Source organism: Podarcis erhardii (assembly GCF_964252035.2).
Source record: "Podarcis erhardii genome assembly, chromosome: 14".
NCBI lineage: Eukaryota > Metazoa > Chordata > Lepidosauria > Squamata > Lacertidae > Podarcis > Podarcis erhardii.
In genome coordinates, this window is record NC_138503.1 from 48,605,453 (window position 1) to 48,629,358 (window position 23,906).

Consider the following 23,906-nt stretch of genomic DNA (forward strand, 5'->3'; position numbering starts at 1 on the left):
GAAATTGGGCTGGTGAGGGGTAGGGGCTGGGGGCAGTTCTGAGGACCAGATAGAGATCCCCGGAGGGCCACATTTGGCCCCCAGGGCCTGGGGGATGCCCCCACTCTTGCTCTAGTAGGTTAAGAAATATGGATTAAGTTGCCAAATTGCTTGGGTTCATTATGGAACTTCACATCCGGACATCGAGGCTGAAGATGACAGTCCCCATAAACTGGGGAAGGAGGTGGTGATTTAGCACCCCAGTGTGGTGCCAGCACTGGCCCTTTCTCTGGAATGGCCATCTTTTTGCTCACTCACTTTTTAGCTGTTGCTAGATCTTTGTCTCTTTCCATTTTTCTCGAGGCCCAATTAGTGGTGAATTTATGCCTTTAATTTTTATCATATTTTTTTTGGCGGTAAAATGCACCACCAGTACTGCTTTGTTCAGTGCAGACGGGCAAAGAACTATTGAGGCTTATTTGCAAGGCTGTTGTATCTTTTAATTTAAAGTTCCCCCTCCTTGCTCGTATGTCCATGTGGTGTGTCTCCCCACCCCCCCATGTGAACCAGTTCCAGGAATGTATTATTTAAGAAAAGCTGTCCTAGGTAATAAAAGCCCCACTGAACTCATTAGGACTCATTGAACTCAGTGGGACTTTTTTTAAAAATAAGTGAAGCCACCTTCAAATATCTCAAGGGCTGTCACATGGACAAGGGAACAAGTTTGTTTTCTCCCGCTCGGGGGTTAGGACCCAAACCAGTAGCTTCAAGTTACAAGAAAAAGAGATTCCTGCTCAATATCAACTCTACAATTCTATGATTCTATTCTGAAATTCTTCAGGAAAGAGCTAGTAAAAATGGAAAATTTGCTAGTGAGAGTCCAGAAGACCACATATCAGCCTCTGCTGAGCAAAACAATGTCACAAAAGTTTTCAAGATAAGATTGGCAATGTCCTTTTGTGATGAGCTAGTTGCACTTAGGAGATGTCTTACTGAGGAAGATCTATGGATCCCAGAATCCTGCGTAGATCACACTGGAAAGCAGCACAAAATTCAGCAGGATCTTCTACTTGTTACGGTGACACCTGAGCTGTAAGAACAGCTGCCAGGTCAAGCTATTTTGGGAACTGCCTGGGCTCAGGGCATCTTCAGATCTCTGCAGAAAACTCTGGAGAAACAGATACGCTTTTGCTACCAGCCAGTGTGGTGTAGCAATTAAAGTTATGGACTTTGACCCCCGAGACCCAGGTTCAAATCCTCATTCAGCAGCCGATCTCGGGCTGGTCACATCCTCTCAGCCTAAGCTACCAAGCAAGGTTGTTGCACAGGTCAAAGGGGGCGAGGAATACCTATGCTGTGGCTTACATTTTAAAACTAAATGGTTTGAGGAAAAATGCATCGCCCAGGAGTATTTCCGAAGTAAGTACAGGGAACTTACGGATTGTGGCTGAAGTCATGTGCACCCCGCTACAAACACGAGCTGCGGGAGCTTCATTGAAACTGCGAGTAAACGGTACACTGTACCCAGCCTCAGCTCCAAATCCTCACCCAGACCCCTGACCCTCAACCTCCCTCACAGAGTTGGTGCAGAGCTAAAACAGAGCTAGGGCAAATTTGAAGGACTTGCAAACCGCTTTGAGCTTCTCGGAGGAGCGGCCAGCTAGCTAGAACATTAGAAATGGAACAAAAATTAAACGTAAGTCCTGGAGCATCAGAAAAGCTGGGAGCGAACGAGAAGACGGAGCCCCACCTCCATTAGCAAAGCGACCCATTGCTGTGAAAAATGGATTGGATGACACAATATAATAATTCCCTCAAGTCGCTCACCTGGGCCGGAACGGCAGCAGCTCCACTCGTACTGCAGCTGCAACCTGGAGACATCCTTTGCAGCAGGGACGCCCTCGCTGTCCCCCAAAACCTGGGGGAAGCTGAGCTTCCAGCTCGCGCCTGCTGATGCCGAGGTGATGCCTCTCCCGAGCCTACAGCGCCATGTTTGCCGCGAGGCTCTTGCCGGCTACAGTGGGCCCATGCATATTTGATGACTCCTATTCTTCTCACCTGTGCTTGGGAGGGGAAGAAACAGCTCTCTTCTACTGGGGGCTGGGGATTATTTGCAAGCTATCAGCAACTCGGGAAGAAGTAGTGTGCGTGTACACAGAAGTCTTCTCAGACTTCGGCAAGAGAAGGCGTAGCATCTTTCTGCATGAAAATCAGAGATAGCAAAGCTATCACTAGCTCTCAGGCTAGCCCACTTCGCAGGGTTGTCAGGAGGATAGAACGGAGGGAGAAAGTCACGCACGCCAGCTGGAGCTTTCCGGAGGAAACTCGTGATATTAAATGTAATGAAAATAAAGAAAAATAAACTTGGGCGTGTTAAGACTTCACAGTTTGGACAAATTCCCACTTACCACTGAAAAGGTTAACTGTAACAAGACAGCTGCAAGCTTTTTTTTTTGACGTCTAGTCTGGGCACCTGCTTGGCATCAGAATCTTGCAACTACAGAAGCCTTGTCAAACTGGTGTTGGCTGGATGGGAGGTGATCTGGAGGGAACCTGATTGGCAGAAACTTCTTCCTGTACGATCCTAACCCAAACCCTGCAATCGTCATCTGAAGCCCTTCTCGGTATGCCCCCTACATGGGAGACCTAGAGGGTGGAAACATGAGACCAGACCTTTTTGGTGGTGGCCCCTTGCTTGTGGAATGCTTTCCCCAGGGAGGCTCACCTCTTGCCCTCATTACATAGCTTTCAGCACCAGCCACAAACATATCCCTTTTGCCAGTCCTTTGACCATTAATTATCTGTGGCCTCTTTGGTATACACTGTTATTGTTGTTGTTAAATAAACCTCTATGCCTATACCATACCTCTACCATGTCACCACCTACTCAACTTTTCTCTCATTTAAAAAGTTTCAAACGCCACAACGTCTCCCAAGAGGGGACTTTCCCCATCCCTTTGATCATTTTGGTTGCCTTTTTCTGAACCTCTTCCAACTCTACAATATCCTACAAATAGATTCTACAAATATAGGACATGGAAGTTTTGAAATATAAACTCTCTTCCTTAATGCAACAGTTTTTCTCCCTGCCACGTGTGCCCAGCCACGCATAAGAGAACCCTGGGCTGAACGGGAGCAGCCAGAACACCACCTAAGCCCTGGCAGATTTCCAAATTGTAAAAATGTACTGTTAAGAAGAAAAGCCAAATAGAAGTTCAAAATAAGCTGTTAAAAGCAGGCAGGACCAGCCCTACAGTGGAGGAGAAGAAAAGCTGCAGCCTCAGGAACAAGAGCATAAAAAGAACCACTGGAAATATTTCATAGCAGTTAGAAAATGATACTTCACAACTTTGACATGATGGGTGTTCCAAAGAGAAATGAGAACCATTCTTTATTTCAATTGAAGGACAAATGGCTTCTGATGGGTCTGGAGTAAATTTCTCGAGCAGAGCTGCAGGAGCAGTAGGTGTGCTGTTTCTTGGTTGCCGCCTTGCCAAACGGGTGATATGGGAGAGGGAGGAGATGGCCTCGTTTCTGTTAACCCCAATGGAAGTCATCAACACCACCCCTCTTAGCCAGAAAACGGGTGGAAATGAACTTCCACGGGGCAGTCTGTGAACGTGACGAAGCGATCCACCTGTAAACAAATCCTTGCGTTGCCCGGAATCATTTTTGTCCAAGTGGAAGTGCTGATTTTTGAACAGAGCTGTTTGTTCTGCTCGTGAACCAACACACACGGGAGGAAGGGAGGAAGAACAGGAGGAGGGTGGATGGTTCTTTTCCTGTGTTTTTCGGCTCATGGATCCAAGGCCACTTTTCTGGGCAGCTGTCAAGTCACAACCAAACCCGCTCCGAGCATCTTAAAGGCACCCAAGACCATGCTATTGAAAGGTGCCCCTTAAGCATGTCAGTGTGTAAGACAAGAACCCCTCTTCTCCGTGTCCCTAACCTGCAAGAAGTTCCACAGTAGTCTCTTATCCTCCGTGGAAGCTTCATGGAAGCTTATGAGGAGCTGAAGGAAAGACCTCCCATTACAGACAGAGGCTTTTCTTCTTCTTTTTGGCTTTTAGACAGTTTTCTGCCGAGTCGCGTTGAAAATACTGCAGAGCAGGGCAGGGAGAGGGACCAGCGACGAGGATTATTTCTTGACAACCTGGATGACGTCTTCATGTTCCATCAAGTGGCTGAGTCCTACTCGTTGGGGGCTATACTTGGTGCTGGTTCCCTTGAAAGCCAAAAAACAACAGAGTTTCACCAGTCCCGGTTTGGGGGTCTCTCTGGCAAGAAAAGAGGGAGGTGCCCCTACCACTGCCCAAAGCCACTTGTCAATGGATTGCCAATGTCTCCAAGAAAGGGGTCCCTTCTGAGCACTCCTACCCCCGGGACGGGCAGGGACAGCAAACCCATGACCTTCCTGATGCTGTGGGACTCCAACTCCCATCAGCCCTGCCAGCATGGCCAAGGGTCAGGGATGATGGGAGCTTGAGTCCAGCAATAACTGGAGGGCTACGGGTTATCTATCCCGGGCCTAATGGATTCAACAGCTGCAACAGGGGTGAGCCTTCTTTTCCCTGTTGAGAGAAGGTGGGGAAGACCACCCCTGTTTTCCTTTCGACTTTTCGCCACCTCTTTTCCCTGTTCCCCCACCCCTTGTTGAAATCAGAGCACATGAAATTGAGCAGGGTGTGTGTGCGGGGGCCTGGGGCTGAAGGCTGTCCCCCTTTTGAGCTATGGGAAGCTGTGATGGACACCTCAGCTTGTCCCTTGAGGCTGCCACCCTATCTTTCCATACATTCATCCCCACCTCAGTTCTTTACCTGTTGCGAGAAGGTCAGCCCCAATCTGGCTACGCAAGAACACCCCAGCTGGAGGAGACTACAGAGCCAACAAGATCCAGCTACTAGTTTGGTAGCCCATGGGAGCCTTCAGGATGCTGCTGGACCACAACTCCCATCATCCCTGGCTATGCTGGCAGAGGCTGATGGGAGTTGAAGTCCAACACCACCTGGAGGGCACTATGACATCTGAAGGAAGCCCTGTATAGAGAAGTTTTTAAATGTTTTATTGCGTTTTCGTATATGCTGAAAGCCACCCAGAGGCTGGGGCAACTTAGTCAGCTTACGTAAAGGTAAAGGGACCCCTGACCATTAGGTCCAGTCGTGGACAACTCTGGGGTTGTGGCGCTCATCTCGCTTTACTGGCTGAGGGAGCCAGCATACAGCTTCCAAGTCATGTGGCCAGCATGACTAAGCCGCTTCTGGCGAACCAGAACAGCACATGGAAACACTGTTTACCTTCCAGCCGGAGCGGTACCTATTTATCTACTTGCACTTTTGTGCTTTCGAACTGCTAGGTTGGTATTTATTAGTGGAGTACAAATAAATTATTATGCTTATTATGATTATTATTATTTGACAATACCTGTGGGAATCCCACCAGTGAAGCATAAAAGAAACAGTCCTCACTGGCCGTGAGATATTCTTACTCTGTACACGGAGGTTCTACAGAGCTGCTGTTAATAGCTCACCCATCCCTTTTAGGGCATTTGTCAAACTTCCTTTTATTTTTTTACTTTTATTTTTTACTTTTATTTTTTAAAAAGCCACTAAAATCTTCCCCCATGTTTCCTGCCTATATCACTAATACTTGGCAAAGACACCCAAGGCCTCTGCTCCACCCCACTTCCCCACTTTCTTGTCATAGCACACTTACCCAAACCAACGCATACTTGAACTGGCTTGCTAACGTCCGGTGAATTCGATGGCACTGAAGGGAGAAAAAGCTTCAGATGTACCAGGTGAGGCCTTGCAATCTCAGCTCCCTAAGTTTTACTTACTGTACTCCTTGCAGATGACACCCCTTATCCCCTTCCAAAGTCGTGTCGCAGAGGTTCTGAAGTGGAGCTGCTCTTAAAAATGAGCCTGGCATCACATACCTAATTCCTCCTGGCCAAAGTGACAACTTCATGCTCACGGCTGTCTGCAGAACAGCTTCTCCCTTCCCCCCAAAATGGTTCTCTTCCCCACAATCCCCAAACCCGAAGGCACCACCGGACAATGCCTACCCTATTTTCTAGCTCAGGACATTGAAGCAGTTAAGGCAACAACTGCTCCTGAAGCAGAGCTGTAGCCAAAAGGCAGAGGGTAGCTAAGGCAGTGCGATCTTCCTGGACTCAATCTCCCATGAAGCCCCAGGCGGTACAGTCAATGGGCAGGGGGCTGATCCAGGGGGTCACAGGTTAGCCACCCCTGCCCTAGTGTGTTTTCAAAGAAGAAGACTGAATCTCTGGCTGGATGGTTTCAGCCTAGGAAGAGCTGGCAGTGAAGAGTATGTGGAGAAAATAGCCGGGGGGGGGGGGAATGCTTCTGCAGCTCAAAAATTCAATGCTTACCACATGCTCCACAGATGCCCCTTTCCGTACGATGATGGCATCTGAAAAGTCTGGTCTCTCTGTCCGGGACCGAGAAGAGAGAGAAAAAATAGCAAGGTCACTAAGGCACGAGAATTTCGGATGCTCTCTCCTCCCCTGAAGCCCGTATTCATTTTCAGATCTAGTTCCATCCAATCCTGCTGGCCTGCTTGTGCTACTCACGGCCTCTTTTCTTGGTGTAGATGCAGGTAAGGGCCAGGTATTCCCACAGCATCTCCAGCAGGTAGTCCAAGTTCAATTTCATGCCGCAGCTAGAGAGAGGCGGACACACACAAAGTGGGTGGCAGGGCGATGACGACACAGAAAAGGCTTGGGCAGTGGAATCTCCTTTTCATAAAGGCTCGCCTGGCACCTTAATGTCATTTCAAAACCAGGGAAATATTTTCCTCCTCTCTCCCAGGCCTTTAAAACCTTTTACATCATTTTAAACATCTTTTTTTTCTGTTTTGGTTTGCATTTCTCTGTTAATCAAATGGGGATCATTTTCTTGGAGACCGGGGCTGGGGTAGGAGAAGATATTCAGCCTGTTTGGCTAGCCTCAAATAGTTGTCTTGTTTGTGCTGAGATTTTTTAAAAATGTGCACATTGTCTAGAGTGGTGCTGCCCAAAGTGGTGTCTGTCTGCAAGATGTTGGTGGGATGCTACAGGGACCAAGTACGGTAGTGGTTCCTGGCACATTGGGACAGGTGGGGAGGGGGGTACACACTGATTCATCCCATCACATAATTTGAGATGCACTTGCCCATAGGCTTCAGCTTCTAGTGAGAATACAGTGGTGCCCCGCAAGACGAACGCCTCGCAAGACGGAAAACCCGCTAGACGAAAGGGTTTTCCGTTTTGGAGGCGCTTCGCTAAACGAATTTCCCTATGGGCTTGCTTCGCAAGACGAAAAAATCTTGCGAGTTCCCGCGGGTTTTTTCCGCTCCCCCCCCCCTTTCCTAAGCCGCTTATCAGCTGTTCCGCTGATAAGCCGCTTAATAGCTGATCGCTAAAAGCCGCTAGACCGCTAATAGCGCTAATCCGCTAAGCTGTCAATGGGCTTGCTTCGCAAGACGAAAAAAACGCTAGACAAAGAGAATCGCGGAACGGATTCTTTTCGTCTTGCGAGGCACCACTGTAAATCTAATTACAAATTACAAAAGGTATACAGGGAGAACAGAAGCCAAAGATGACTTTTCTTCCAAAGAGCTCTTCGTACCACATGCTCTGGAGTTTAAGCCAACCGCATGCTGGCCACAAGACACTGCGCTGGAGAGGTTGACCTTACCTGATCACAACGCTGTGGGGTTTCCGAGCCAGGCGATCTACCTCCTCCATGGAGATCTGATCGACTTTGTTATAAACCTAATCCAAAAGGTGGTGGTGGAGAAAGGAATATTAATGGTGCAAGGAGTCAGTTTCCCCCTTCTCTGTTCAGCTAAATTGAGGGCTGGTGCTAACGGGAGTTGTAATTCGCAACAGCTGGAGGCACCAAGTTGGGGAAGCCCCATTTGGAGTCTAAGCCTCTTGGGGCAGGGACATGCCTGATGGTGCTACATTAAAAAGTAACAGGCTTCATAAGAAACTATATGCAGCAGCTAGCCTTTGTAGCTTTCCGATGATTTTATTTCCCCAACAAAAGTTTATAACAGTAAGAGATCCGTCTCCAATCCAGTATCCAAAAAGGCAGGGAAGGCAACTGGTGGTTTGCTTATTTGTTTTGGAAAACAGGCTGGTTCTTCTAAAGCTTTGCAGCCCTTTCCCCCAAGAAGGGTGTCTTTCTTTTTTGGCCACCCTTTTCAAAGAGAGAAGCCTCTGTCCGCACAATGTCTCCACAACCATAGGGGCTATGAACTTGGATTGGTTCAATTTTTTTGAATGAACTTTATTCTCAGGTTAACTGACAATTGCATGGAACTGCAGATTGCACCCAGTACAGACTGCAGGCGTATTGTGCTTGCTTCTTCCTCAATCCCTTTTTTGCCTTCCTCCTATCCCTTTTTTGCCTTGTGCATCAAGTTTGCTTTGATTGTGGACTGGAGAGCAGGGAGCATCTTAATACTGATCTTTGTGTGACCCTCTGAGAGCCTGTCTGGCTAAAGGTTGGAGTACGAATACCATAAACAAAAAGGCCTAACTGCATGACGAATGGATGCTTTCTGGATACGGGATTCTGTCTTAGAATGCCAAAGATCTGGATATTAAGCTTATTCAAATCAATGCATAATTCACTCAGAATACCTAGATGAGAGCTCTTATAGATAGAATAAATAATAATAATAATAATATTTAATTTATACCCCACCTACCTGGCTGGGTTTCCCCAGCCACTCTGGGCGGTTTCCAACAAAAGATTAAAAACATATTAAAATACATTAAAACATCAGTCATTAAAAACTTCCCTAAACAGGGATGTCTTCAGATGTCTTCTAAACGTCAGATAGTTGTTTATTGCTTTGACATCTGATGGGAGGACGTTCCACAGGGGTGTTGGAGAACTTAAGAAAAGCTGGAGAGTCAGACTAAAGGTCTATCTAGTCCAGCATTCTGTTCCCACAGTGGTAAAACAGATGCCTATGGGAAGCTCACAAGCAGGGCAGGAAGGCAATCGCTCTCCCCCCACCACCACTTGTGTTCCTCAGAAACTTGTTCCCTGAAAAGAAACCCTTGCTTATGGTGAAATACACCCCCCATCCCATTCTGTTAAAAGTACAAAACTTCTCACAAGGTACTCACATAAAGGCAGGGCATGTAGACCCGGTTGCCAACAATCACGTCAATGAACTCGTCAGGTGTGCAGTCTTCCCTGAACAGAACCTCTGCATTAAATATTTCTTAGGTGAGCAGAGTCAAGGTTAAACACATTTGTGTTTGTTAAGAGAGCCAGTGTGTTGTGCTATTACAAGCATCCAGCTTGGGCTGGTGAAACTCAAGGACAAATCCCCATTCGGCCACAAAGCTGGCCAGGTAATCTTAGGCCAGTCAAAATCTTGCAGCCAAACCTACCCCGAAGGGTTGCTGTGAGGAGAAAATACGCCTGATAGAGTCCAGTATTGTCAACACTGATTGGCAGTGCCTCTCCAGGATTGTCCTCATTCTAGGTCTGAGCCTACTGCTTCGCTCCTGAGCCCAGCAATGTGTCAGGACCAGGACATTATGACGATGATTAAATATATTTCTATCCTGCCTTTCTCCCAAGTCAGGATTCAAGGTAGCTTACAACATTTGCAAAGTTATAAAATGCAGGGGGGGCGGGGACCCAATTCAAATATTGGTTTTCCCAGTAGTGATGTATGGAAGTGAGAACTGGACCATAAAGGCGGCTGATTGCCAAAGAATTGATGCTTTTGAATTATGGTACTGGAGAAGACTCTTGAGAGTCCCATGGACTGCAAGAAGATCAAACCTATCCATTCTGAAGGAAATCAGCCCTGAGTGCTCACTGGAAGGACAGATCCTGAAGCTGAGGCTTCAAGACTTTGGCCACCTCATGAGAAGAGAAGACTCCCTGGAAAAGACCCTGATGTTGGGAAAGTTCGAGGGCACAAGGAGAAGAGGACGGCAGAGGACGAGATGGTTGGACAGTGTTCTCGAAGCTACCAGCATGAGTTTAACCAAACTGCGGGAGGCAGCAGAAGACAGGAGTGCCTGGCGTGCTCTGGTCCATGGGGTCACAAAGAGTTGGACACGACTAAATGACTAAACAACAATAAATTCAAATACATCAAAACACATTTAGAATCAGCAATTACAGCACAATTTGCTCTGACAGCAGCCTAGATATCAGCATCATCTGCGTCTCAGTTTCCAAACGCTTGTCTGGGCAGGAAGGTCTTAGTCTGCTTAGTCTAACAAGGAAGGAGCCAGCCTAAGCTCTCTTGGGAGGCAATTCTGTAACTTGGGAGCAGCCACCAAAAGACTCTGTCTCCTGCATCACAACCAACAGTTCTTCTGATGTTGATGGGACCAAGAGAAGGTGCTCACCCGAGGGTCTCAGGATCCAGGCAGAGAGATAGGATCTTTCAGGTCGCCTGGGTCCAAACCACCCACCCTCAACTGTTCAGGACGTTACCAACGGCACTGCAAAGCACCTTAACAGCTGGTGCCCTGAATCGCTTTGCTGAGAAATGTAGCCACCAAGAATCTCCGTGAAAAAGGATACTGTACTCATGGAGGATGAGCTGCACCAGCTTCTCGGAGCACTGAGTCAGCGTCACCATTGAATTGAAGGAAATGCCTCCTCCCTTTTTGGGCTGGAAGACAGAAAAGAGGCTTTGTCAAGATGGCCCTCAATGAGGCTGATTTAGCAAAAGTTAATATTTTGAGTATACTGGACACTGCAACGTTTGCATAGGATGGCACTGCCGAATGCAGACAGAGGTGAAAGGTGAATTGCTGAGAATGCCCCTTTGGTATATCCCAAGATATATTCATTTTGGTCTAAAGTGACCATCACATCAATTTTGCATGGGCTAAATCCTTTTGACATTTGCAGATGTTCACGTACTTTAAAACTACATTCCTGTACTATTAGTAAGAGTAGTAATAGTAGTAGCAGTAATAATAATAATAATAAATAATGATGTGATTAATGGCTGGGCAGCAAAAGTGCAAGCCCTTATGGCGACTTCAACAGTTCCTGCAGTTTGCAAATATGCTCATGGGCCTAAAAAGTTTGGTGACCTTTACACTACGTGACCAAACAGGGGCAGATGTGGCAGACTGCTTTAAGACAGCATGTGTGAATCACTAGACTGGAACACGATTGTTCTGGGTTCAAATCCAACTCAGAGCAATGGTCAGAGTGTCTTGCAAGAGGCCTGGACTGCTTCAGGATACAGTAGTACCTCGGGTTAAGTACTTAATTCATTCTGGAGGTCCGTTCTTAACCTGAAACTGTTCTTAACCTGAAGCACCACTTTAGCTAATGGGGCCTCCTGCTGCTGCGCTGCCACCGCACAATTTCTGTTCTCATCCTGAAGCAAAGTTCTTAACCCAAGGCAATATTTCTGGGTTAGCAGAGTCTGTAACCTGAAGCGTATGTAACCCGAGGTAGCACTGTATTGATTTATTCAATTTCTACCCTGCCTTTCCTCCCGAAGGAGCCTGGGTCCAGCTTTTGTTTTATTTGCTATTAATTTCTAAAAGGGAGGGAGAACCTCTTTTTTTAGCCTAAGGGCCTTATTCTCTGAAATGCAACCTTCCAGGGGCCGCATGCCAGTGACTGGCAGGACCAGATGTACAGTGGTGCCCCGCAAGACGAATGCCTCGCAAAATGAAAAACTTGCTAGACGAAAGAGTTTTCCGTTTTTTGAGTCGTTCTGCAAGACGAATTTCCCTATGGGCTTGCTTCACAAGACGAAATGTCTTGTGAGTTCTTGCGAGTTTTTTTCCTTTTTCTTAAAGCCGCTAATAGCCGCTAAGCCGCTAATAGCTGTGCTTCACAAGACGAAAAAACCGCTAGACGAAGAGACTCGCGGAACGGATTAATTTCGTCTTGCGAGGCACCACTGTAAAAGCGAGAAGAGCCAAGTGTGAGATTCTTAACTTTGTACAGTACTAGTGTACATTCCAGCCATGCAAATATGTTAGTGGCTTCTTCTCTCATACCCCTCTGAGCAAAAGGCATCATCAGAGCTCAAGGACATATCCTAGCCAGGCAAAACCACTCAAGCAGGTGTAGAGCAGGACTGGTGAGGGGCATGGGCTGGGGACAAACCTGAGGGCCACATAAAGAGTCCTGGAAGGCCACATTTGGCCGCTGGCCCTGAAGTTCCCCAACAACCCTATTCTAGTCCTTTCTCCGTGCAGAGAAACAATGAAAAGCACATGGACAGAATTTGACCCAACTGCTCACATAAGCAGCAATACACTTAAATAAGCCAAAGCATCTTTATTTTAAGCAAGAACTTTTGCGGCTCTCCTGCAAACGGTTTCCCCAGCCCCCTTCACCACCACATTTCAAGTGACCCATTTAAGGAGCCAATTTCGAGAAGCGGAGGGTGATCTCACAAAGCTGGATACTTCCTACACACAGCCAAGAAGCATTTCCGGTGGGGTGGAAGGAAGGTGGAGAAGAGTGGGAGGCTAGCCTTCCCTACCGTCTGTCCTGTCTCCCATGTGTGAGGTTTATTTATTGAGACACAAGTAAGTCAACTCGGTGCCCAAATGTTTTTGGACCACAGCTCCGTCATCTCTGACCACAGGCAACCTGGATGCAGCTGATGGGTTTGGGGACCTCAGCAATACCTGGAGGGCACCAAGCTGGCAATTGCTGTATTTATGTGTTTTGTACGGGAGGAGCTGTCAGCCCTATGATTCGCCCACCTGCGGTGCCTCACCTTGAAGTAGATGTTGGGCTTGACTTTATTCAGCCGGATTCCTACTGATTCCAGTTCCTTTTCTAACAGAGCTCTGCAGGAGGGAGGGAGGGAGGATGTGGTCATAAAGAGCCGCCAAGCCATTACCCAAATAAACCCAGTAAAATGAGAGCCAAAACCCTCTCCCAGGGTTTCAGGAAGAGATATATACAGCCCTACCCAAAACTGCCAGGGGTTACACCTAGGACAGGGATCAGCAAAGGTTTACCAGCCATAGGCCGGATCACTCCCATGGAGATCGTCTGTGGGGCGGACTGGTGCAGCATTATGCCGGAAATTGTGTCTGCGCATGTCTGCGGCACCAGAAATTGTTTCTGCGCATGCCCAGACGCTGAAAATCGCACCTGAGCAGAAGAGATTTTCGGTGTCTGGACATGTGCAGACGTGATTTCCAGTATTTGCGTGTGTGCAGATGCAATTTCTGGTGCCGCTCAGTGAGTCCCTATGCCACGATGGTTTAGCGCAGCGCGTGGGGGACTCACCGAGTGGGAGGCTCGGTTCAGCGGTGGCTCGTGGGCCAGTAAAACGGTCTTTGTGGGCCGCATCTGGCCCATGGAGCGCACGTTGCCGATCCCTGACCTAGGACCTTCTGCATGAAAAGCAGAGACTCAACCACTGAGCCACGACCCTTTCCCTTCCAGTCCAGGAAAGCGCCAAATCCTCAGGCAGATCTGCACATAATTCAACCCACGCGTGAATGCTTTGCCCTCTAGGCGCTAACCTCTGCACTTCCCCCTTTGTAGCGTCCAGCATCATGATAACGACGTCAGAAGTCCGGGCTACGGCAATCACTTGGCGCCCTCGGCCTTTTCCTGCAAAGGAAAGGAGAAAATGGGAGTTACTTGCTGTGACAGCAGGAGAGCAAGAAGCTGTGTAGCAGAAGCAATAACAGAATCTCTGCTTTTTTGCATCATGCAAACAAGGAATTGCTTTCCACCCTGTCTTTTGATGCAGAAGGCTTCCCAAAGAGGCTTATTTTTAAAAATACAGCTCCATTAGTGCTGCTCCCCACTCCTTCAAACGCAGGGCAGTGCTTGGGTAACGTCTTCTCCTCACCCTCCCCAGGCCAGTTCTCATTAGACAACTATCCCCCCCTTTCCCATGCTGAAAAAGCCTGCAATTCAGCAGTCCGCTGCTTGGCTGCATCCTTCTCCCAGGAGCATCCCCCAAGGACCACGAGACTTTTCACTGTCCAAGGACAGAGAGGGAGGAGGCAGGCCTAGCTGCACGATTAACCTGACTGGCAATCAAGGTGGGAGGAAAACTTCTTAATATGAAGGGACTATGCTGCACAGAGCCAGGGTCAAAAGCAGGTGGAGCTGGCAGCACTGTAAGATCAAAAAAGTTTTAAACTCCCGTTCTAGTCCCAACCCGCCCATTCTATATGCAAGAGGATGTGATTCATTGGGGGGGGGGGGTTGTTGCTGTTGTTGTTTGTCTTTTTATTGTTAGGCTTCATTATTATTTGTGTTGGGCCTGTAAGACAGAGCTATTCTGCCTGGCTTTCATTTTGAACTTAGCCTGATCTTTTACTCCCCTTTCTTCCCTTCTCCTCCCGTTTTTATGAAGATTACCCGCTCTGGGATCCCACAGCTAATTCTCCCCTGATCTTCTCACTGGCCCAAATAGGACTAATTTAGCCAGCTAGACCTGGTGATCATCTAATGTTTATTGGATGGATTTCCCCCCTAAATTGATTTTTGAATTCTGAATTTATTGTTATTCATGTTTTAAACTGTATTTTATGCTGTTTTTTGTTACATCAATTAAGTGTTTTAAATTTGTTGTTAGCCGCCCTGAGCCCAGTTTTCTGAACCGGGAAGGGCAGGGTATAAATAAAATTATTTTATTTTTATTATTATTATTTCTGAAGACTTACTGAGATGCTTTCATTAGCTTAGAGTTCAGGGATATTTATATTCTGCTACAATTTTGTAGCTGTCAGAATAAACTATGTACATATTTTGATGCTGTTAAGCCACCTTGGGCATGGCTTAACTGCAGAAAGGTGCCATACAAAACAAAACGAGGATGTGTTGCTTTGCTCACTTTTCCCTCTGGTCCCCACACACCACGGGGGAACAGCCTCTGGAAGGCTGCCCAGGAGCGAATGTGCTCCACCAAGCTGAAGAAAAGGTCCCTTGCCACTGTGCAAAAGTGCTACTGCCCTAGGAACATCAATGCTGCTCTGGGCAGAATGAGACACAGGCGCCAATCCCCACCTACCTTGAGCAGCTCCTTCGATGATCCCAGGCAGATCGAGAAGCTGGATGTTGGCTCCCTTGTACTGGCAAAAGACGAAAGAGAAGACCGTGAACGGCACATGGAGGGAGGGGGTGGTTAGAATGATACAGAGCACCTCCAGCCCCTAACCCCCCCCCCAGGTTTTGATATCCTAAGCTTACAGGTCACTTCATGCATGTTCAGAGAATGCAGCAGCTAGGCTGGTGACTGGGAGTGGCCGCCGAGACCACATAACACCAGTCCTGAGAGATCTGCATTGGCTCCCAGTACGTTTCTGAGCACAATTCAAAGTGTTGGTGCTGACCTTGAAAGCCCTAAACGGCCTCTGCCCAGGATACCTGAAGGAGCGTCTCCACCCCCATTGTTCAGCCCGGACACCGAGGTCCAGCTCCAAGGGCCTTCTGGCGGTTCCCTCGTTGCGAGAAGTGAGGTTACAGGGAACCAGGCAGAGGGCCTTCTTGGTAGTGGCGCCCGCCCTGTGGAACGCCCTCCCATCAGATGTCAAGGAAATAAGCAGCTATCTTATTTTTAAAAGACATCTGAAGGCAGCCCTGTTTAGGGAAGTTTTTAATATTTAATGTTGCATTGTTTTTAACATTCAATTGAGAGCCGCCCAGAGTAGCTGGGGAAACTCAGACAGATGGGCGGGGTATAAATATTATTATTATTATTATTATTATTATTATTATTATTACTACGACTATTACTTTTCTTACAAACACACACTTCATCAGGGGATCTACTGGTTTATTTAGAACTGCACAGCCTCCTTTTTTTGCTCAGAGACCACAGGGACAGTTCCTCGGATGAGTGAAAACAATCATCTAAAACTTGTTCATCCCAAAAATGAAGAAGAGGATTGGCAGGCCTAAAAGATTCTGATGCCGGAGGCTTTTTTTTTTTAAAAAAAATCCAAAGTAGAGAGTGGGACCAGAGGCAAAAACAGACAGAACAATTAATGTAAATTTTACCTTTCTGCAGCAGACTAGTTTCTACACACACCCCTCTCCATCCTCCATAAAGAGGAGCAAGAGGCAATGTAAGACTTCAAGGGAACATTGGGGGTATAAAACTGGACCTATGGGAGGACGTCCTGAGAGGGGTGTGTGGCTTTAGCCTGAGGTCACCCACCACCCTGAGTAGCTGTAAATTCTGCCCTGCTGTCGGCGTGGCAACCTTCCATTTCCACAGCCCCAAGCAGGCAGCTAAACCAGGGCATTTATCGAGTCTCTGGTGGCTATCAGAACACAGCTGGTGGGACTCCAATCTACTCTAGATACATTCTTGGAGAGAGGACCCAACGTTAAGGCATTGGCTTCATAGTTTTAACATCTGGCAAACCACAGAAGGCAAATTGAAATACATGGAGCCTCCCATTCTAAAAGAAACAGAATTCAACAGCTCCCAACCCTTGCATTCACATAAAACCGCAGTGTGGTTTCATTCCTGCCCCAGCAGATGGCAACCCAATGGAACTGCGCTAACCTCTATGACTCCAGGAATACAAGTCAATGTGGTGAATTCGTAGGAAGCCGCCTCACTCGCCGTGGAAGTCATCAAACTCAGAAAGGTGGACTGAAAGGGAGGATGAGTGTGTTAGCAGTGGCAGAGGAAAGCCACCCACTTGTGACAAATCAGCAGCCGTGCTGATGTGAACTTTCCATGTAAAAACATATTTTATTTTATTTTATTGCTTGTTTGCTTTTACATCCCAGGTTTTCCTCCCAAGAACTCAAGGGAGTGTACTTGGTTTTCCCATTTAATCCCCACCATGACCCTGCAAAGGAGGAGAGTCTGAGAGGCAGTGACCAGTGTTCGAAAATGGCCAGGCGCATTTTGCACCTGGCTTTTGATCATTTGCAATCAAGTGAAGATGCCTGGGTACCAGGATGGTGCCTGACAACTCCACCATCTGGAGGTGCATGCCTGGGGATCATTGGATCTGGACTGTTTTCACACACTAATACCCCATCCTGTAGCCTTCTATTTGTTATATCAGGCATAGGCAAACTCGGGCCCTCCAGATGTTTTGGAACTACAATTCCCATCATCCCTAGCTAACAGGACCAGTGGTCAGGGATGGTGGGAATTGTAGTCTCAAAACATCTGGAGGGCCCGAGTTTGCCTATGCCTGTGTTATATTTTATTTGCGTAATCAGAATCCCAAATACTTTTACGGTGCAGCCTGAGCAGGAGTAGTGAACAACATTATAGCCAATTGTTGTAGCGTGTCTTCATTTACCCCACCCCACTGCCCTGCTCACAGTTGTGGAGAATATTCTTACATTATGAATGTCACCATAAAGAAACAGAGGTCAGAACAGGCATGGACCCTGGATCAAGTGACTTTTTTTCTTTAAGTTCTCAAAGCTCTTAATCCAGTCAGATGTTTAAATGAAAATCCATCCATCCTTTGAACAGTAAGAGTTTAGAGCCGTCTTGCCTCAAAGTGGCAACTAAACATTCCGTTTTGGTGACTATACCCTTGGTTTAAGGAGCCGTTTGGTGCCTAGCTTATATATCTGAGTTTCTAACACCGCTGGGGAGAGTCCCAAATGCTAGACAGAGAGGTTTGCAGTGACAGATTTGGCCCCTGGATAAACTTTCCCATGCTAGAGGGGGATTTTCCACTGGTGGCAGATGACAGAAACTGTGACTCCATGAGGTAAAACCAAATTAAATAAAGGTTTTATTTCAAAACAACAAACAACAAAGCTTGTGGGTGTTTTTCCTGCAGGCAAAGCTCAAACTGCAGCTTTTCTCCTTTTGTAGTCATAGCCAGCTGCAACCAATCAGCCCAGAGCTCACAAAAACTGTTCTTAAAGGTACAAACATCTTTACTGTTTCTGTGCAGAATGACCCCCAACATCCCAACCCCTGAATTATAAACTTGAGGGTGAGACTTCATTTATAGCAAGGGTGGTGAGCCTGTGGCCCTCCAGACTACAGACACCCATCGTTTCTGAATCCTGGCGATGCTGGCTGGGGTTGATGGGATGTGCAGCCCAGCAACATCTGGAGGGCCACAGGTTCCCCCCACCTGCTTTAAAAGGAAGCACACCAAGTAACAGACACAGGAATAGGAATTCTCCAAGTGTCACTGACCTTACCCACAGAGGGGAAACCAATCAGGGCCACCCGGGCATCTCCAGATTTCATCACATCGAAGCCTTCGCCTTTGCCCGCCGCCGATTTGGAAGGCTCCAAAAGCTGAGCTCTGTACTTTGCAAGCTTTGCCTTCAGCAAGCCCAGATGGTACTCGGTGGCTAAAGCGGAAATAGAAAAAGTAACACACACATACATGACTAGGAAACAAAATCAGTGACCAATGAGTTAGTGCACCTGTACTCTCCCAATGGCTCCCTCTCTGTTCCTTTTGCCTAGCTCTCCAACCTGGTCAACCAGAGCTACTGTTTCCCCTTTCTAAAGGCAAAAAGCACCTCTGGTTGTATTTCTGTCAATTACTCAGCTGGGCTGGGGAAAGGGATAAAGAGCCAGATTTCACTGCACACTAGGTATGAACTTTAAGAAAACGAAGAGCTTCAGGCTTTTAACTGTTACCCTGTGATAGTTTCTGGTTTGTTTACTTTTATTATGTATTTTGTGTTCTTATTCTGTGTTTTTATGTTGTGAAGAGACCTGAAATCAGTACCAAAAAATTTCAGTGTTATGAATCTCCACGCATCGTCCTATTCCCCCGCTTTTTAAAGTCCCCTAGCTACCTTGCAACCGCACTCGTTTTCCCTCCCCAAATGTATTTATACCGAAGGGGGACACACAGAAAGTGCTTAAGCAAAATAGCGATAACGAAAAGACAGTCCTGGGCAAACAAATGCAACACACTTGGTACACAAATTTTGCATGCTGGTCCTATATAGGAGCCCATCTAAAGAGCAGCCCGCCCCCAACCCTGCAGTTTATTCCCTCCCTTAATAAATCTAATAAATAAAATAAATCCACACCCTGCCGACCCCGCAAAAACAGCCTCAACCCTCTGCCATTGCCCAGCCCAGGGCCTTAGAGCTCCTATTATTGTTTTTAACCCTCTCGGGGCAAAAACTGAGCAGGCGAAGCTTTTCAACCGAGAAAAGCTGCACCTGCTGAACTTCTGCCTGCCGAGCAGGCGCTTCAAAGGCCCCAGTCAAGGGGGAGCCTCTTCCATTCAGCCGGCGCGTCCTAAGGAGGCGCCAAACCTTTGTTCTTCTGGGTCCGAGCGATCTCCTTCTCGATCTCCGCGATCTTCTCCAGGATCCCCATCGTGGCACTCCGGGACGGGAAGCGCAGCTGGCCTGGGAAAGCAAAGGGGGAGCGCTGACCCGGAAGTGGTTGCAGTCAGCCGCCCTTGCCACAGGAAGTGATCCCGGAGCGGTGCGACGCGCCTTCTTGTCCCCTGCGGCAACCGAAGCCGGCGGCTTTTCCGTTCCGCGCGTCGAAGAGAGAGGGCGATAGTTTACACCATAGGTAGGCAAACTAAGGCCTGGGAGCCGGAGCCGGCCCGCGGACGGTCCGGAAATCAGCGTGTTTTTACATGAGCAGAATGTGTCCTTTTATTTAAAATGCACCTCTGGGTTATTTGTGGGGCCTGCCTGGTGTTTTTACATGAGCAGAATGTGTCCTTTTATTTAAAATGCATCTCTGGGTTATTTGTGGGACCTGCCTGGTGTTTTTACATGAGCAGAATGTGTCCTTTTATTTAAAATGCATCTCTGGGTTATTTGTGGGACCTGCCTGGTGTTTTTACATGAGCAGAATGTGTCCTTTTATTTAAAATGCATCTCTGGGTTATTTGTGGGGCCTGCCTGGTGTTTTTACATGAGTAGAATGTGTGTTTTTATTTAAAATGCATCTCTAGAGGGGTTATTTGTGGGGCTTAGGAATTCGTTCATTATTATTCGTCCATTCCCCCCCCCTTCAAAATGTAGTCCGGCCCCACACAAGGTCTGAGGGACAGTGGACCGGCCCCCTGGTGAAAAAGTTTGCTGACCCCTGGTTACAACTGAGAAGGGTGCCGTATTTGCGTGGAAGGAGCTGCGGAGCCCGAGACTGGGCTGCTGTTGGCTGCCTCTCCCTCAGTCGGTCTTGCTCTGCGTCTCAGGGCTGCTCTTGGCCCTGTCCCTCACCCTGGACTAGGCGAAAGGGCGGGGTGGGTGAAAGATCCTGTCTCCCCACTCACCAAAGAGAGAGACTTCATGGAACACTTTCCCAAACCTTCGGGAAACAAGTCTTTGCTAAGAGGGAGTGTCAAAAACGTATAGTTTTTTTAAAAAAAGCTGCGGTAGAGGTTCAGGTCGTGGTTTGGAGGCTAACGCTGGGCAAGAGATTCCTGCATTGGGCGGGTTGGACTAGATGACCCTCGTGGTGTCTTCCAACTCTACAATTCTGTGGTACAATTATCAGGTCCCCGCCACGCACCCCAGCAAAAAAAGAAAACACCGACTGGAGCTGTCATACCCTCCAACATTTCTCCAATGAAAATAGGGGCGTCCCATTCCATAATGATAATTTTACTATTTACTACACATCTGTGTTGTCCCAGCCACTCTGGGCGGCTTCCAACATATATAAAAAACATCATTAAACATAAAAAACCCCTTCCCTATACAGGATTGCCTTCAGACGGCTTGAGGGTCAGATAACTCCATACCCTCTAACATTATCCAATGAAAATAGGGACATCCTACTGAAAAGTGGGGCATTCCGGGATCAAATAAGAAACCAAAATGGCTTCTCTAAATTACAGATGTCCCTGGAAAATAGGGACACTTGGGAAGGCCTGGGCTGTTGTAAGACAACCACCCCATCCCACCCTCTCAGGCTCACCTCTCTTCACGTGCGGCATAGGTAACAGTTATATAGGATTTATTTATCCCTTTCTAACCCAGGAAACACCTGTAAAACCTTTATACGCCTCCACCCCTACAAAGAAACCCACCACCCCACCCTAATTTGGCACGTTGGCCATAAACACTGATGGGAGTCCTTATGGGCAGCCAGGAAACTGGTGAGAACGAAGCAGTCACCAAAGGGCTTGTTTGTGGCCAGAGCAACTGTACATCAGTTAAGGCTAGCAACATAATTATTAAGTTTCAAAGTCTCATCAATATAGGGCCTGGCAGGTGTCTGTAGGTCAAAAGTCAAAACTCTGCTGAGAGCCCCATGTTGATCTGTGACCTAATTTAGTTATGATACAGACCTTTGCAACAGATGGGCAGGGGAAGAGCAGGGTGCAGTTAAGGAGCAAATGATCACAGGCTTCAGTGTCCAGCATACTTCTGATTGCCTTTGAAGGTTGGTTCTGGCCCAACATACTTCCCTGCCTACAGAATTAGAATTACGCAAGAACTGCAGATACAGGTTCTAGCTTTCCTTGGTCAGTTTTTGCCTTTCTTTAAAAAGCACACAACCCCCACACCCCTGTCCTGCCATTGTTCCCTTGCAGCAGCAGAAAAAGAGAGGACAGTGAGAAACATCACACAACACATTCTTGTTAAATTCATGTTTTTAATTTGGACACTGATAACTCTGGAAAAACTCCCTTTTCTGCAATTTGTCTATAAATACTCTTTAATACTCTGATTTACAAGATAGCTTTATAAAACCTTTTCAGTAAGACTTGGAAGATTCCACCCTCGGAAGCCACGCTGCCTGGGACAAGCCCCAGCATGTTAGTCTTCTCTACAAGCACAATGCAACCATGCTTCATACTCTCATTTCTTTAAGCATCTGACAGTTTATAAGGGAAAGGTGTGTTGCTTGTTTGTATGTGTGGAGAGTGCAAGTCAAGCCAAACCGGGGGGGGGGGGGGCGTTATGTGCTAAATAATAAAGCAATTTCTAAAATGCTTGTTCCTTCCCGTGTCCTTTTAAGCTGCCCGTGGTACCTGTGGCCTTCCAGATTTTACTGGATTCAAACTCCCATCAACCCCAGCCAGCAAAGCCAGTAATAAAGCATGAAGGGAGTTGTGCTGCAGCCTCTCCCCATCACTTTTTAAAATGCAAACACTTGTAGGTGGTCTTGTACAGAAGCATTTGCCAAATTAAGAGTAGACCTCAGAACGAATGCAGCCCTTTCCAAGTATCAAATTAAAGGCTGTTTTCTATGAAATGCCAAGTTTGCATAACACAAATGCAGAAACTGTTGACACAACATGGACTACAGTACATTATTATTCTGAAATGATTTTGAAATCCTGTTTCGGAAGGGTGAATTACAGCAGGTAATCTTTCTGTCCATCTCTGAATAAATATTTTAGCATTTAAAAGGTAATAAGCTTGCAATTAAAATCAAGCTGTCTGCCAGTTGATGAGAACCTGTGCTTCACACACACCCCTTTATGGATTTTGGACTCCTCCCTCTCCCATTTTGTGCTATTCGCCTAAACTGCTTTCGACAACTCCCTTCAACTTAAGACCACTTTGCTATGCAGCACAGAGCGCTATTGTCCTATAGATCTATAGTAATATAGTAATATAGATCTATAGGCCCAAAGCCCTCCTGGGAGTGTGGAACTGGCAATTGCATGTGCTGGATCCTGGCCACTTGCAGTCACAATACAGGGGACAGAATTAAAATGCTAGTATTGGCCTTGCACTGTACTTCTTGCATGCAAAGCTTCGCAAAAGTGAAATGAGGACCATGGTGCTTTGCTGTCAGGAGACTCTCTCCTTCACCCTAACCCCTTCGTGGGCTATGCTAGAGATGCCCTCCCTTCCTGCGTTGTTAACACACAAGGTGGTTTCAGTTGGCCTGGAGTTACCTCTGGAGACTCTAATTTCCTCCTGAAATAGGCTGAGGAAAGGACTGCTTTTCCCAAGCAAGTTGTGCCCCCTTATCTTAAAGCAAAGCAAAGGCACAGTTAATTCCTAGTATCCAAGTGTGATATCTTCTTAGGCATAAGGTGAGAGAGAAGCCTAAGGGAAGGAGCAGCTGTTTGTACAGCCTGGGATATTTGCCCCAAAGCACTCAAATAACCTCCATTATTGTGCATAGACAGCCAACTCGTGGATCAAAACTGGAGGGAGGGGGTAGGGTGGAAAAGCAGTGAAGAGGTTCACAAACCCAGCCATACTCTCCCCATCCACTTCCCTATCAGCATCCAAGCTTGCACTCTTCTGTGTCAGGTTAACAGACTTATCTGGATGTCATATTACGTCTTGTGGCCATGCAAAGCACTTCAGATTCGTCTCCTTTGAAAGTGAAGAGGAAAACCCCCACTGCCATTCAGATCCACTGGAATACATTTCCAACTTCAGTCTACAGGATCAGTGCCAGCCAAAGCCTATTTGCCACATTTCCTCAAGCTCTTCGTATCTCTCCTGTCCCCCTGAAAATAGCAGGCAGCTTCTTAAGACTGCTCTGATTTGCAGGGGAGGGAAGGGAGAAATTGGCCTCTTTGCCATGTTTGTTTCCAAGGGTGTCCTGCATGGTTAATGTGAGCACTCCCACACACTCCTGTTAAGGCTTCAGTTAGCAAATCTGCCACTGCAATGTACAGTACATGGTTGGGGGGGAAAGAAGCCTGAACTAAGGAAAAAAATAATAATGATTCAACCCTATTCCATTAAGGGGCTTTGCTTTCTCTCCCGTACATTGTATGCAAAAAACACTCTTTAAAATGCTCAATAACTTGTTTCAGAAGATGCAGGACAAGCAGGGCTATGTGTACACTGCTCTAAAAGTATTAGAACTCTGCATCTTGGCAATCTAAATTCTGCACCAAGACAGACAAAGTTCTGCAGTCTGCCCAGCAGATGTCAATTGAGCAAGCATACACACCATTTCTTTTCTTTTGCACGATATATTCTGCCTTTGTTGGCTGAGGAGGAAATAAGGAACTACATATAGCACTACCCCACCACTAGTCCTACCCTCAATCCACCCCCTCCTCCTCTCAA

General features: G+C 47.1%; 1 protein-coding gene across 1 annotated transcript; it reads right to left on the reverse strand.

The window, feature by feature from the left end:
• Positions 1 to 3,340: 3,340 nt before the first annotated feature.
• Positions 3,341 to 19,348, reverse strand: DRG2 (developmentally regulated GTP binding protein 2). Its single transcript, XM_081839986.1, has 13 exons — positions 19,206 to 19,348; positions 18,118 to 18,278; positions 16,498 to 16,587; positions 14,995 to 15,055; positions 13,490 to 13,580; positions 12,730 to 12,802; positions 10,551 to 10,641; positions 9,125 to 9,222; positions 7,677 to 7,753; positions 6,572 to 6,660; positions 6,371 to 6,429; positions 5,692 to 5,745; positions 3,341 to 4,204 (listed from the first exon to the last, which is right to left on the reverse strand). Exons 1-13 carry the CDS (start codon positions 19,267 to 19,269, stop codon positions 4,118 to 4,120), a joined length of 1,095 nt encoding a protein of 364 aa, XP_081696112.1. The 5' UTR covers positions 19,270 to 19,348; the 3' UTR covers positions 3,341 to 4,117.
• Between the last annotated feature and the right edge of the window lie 4,558 nt (positions 19,349 to 23,906).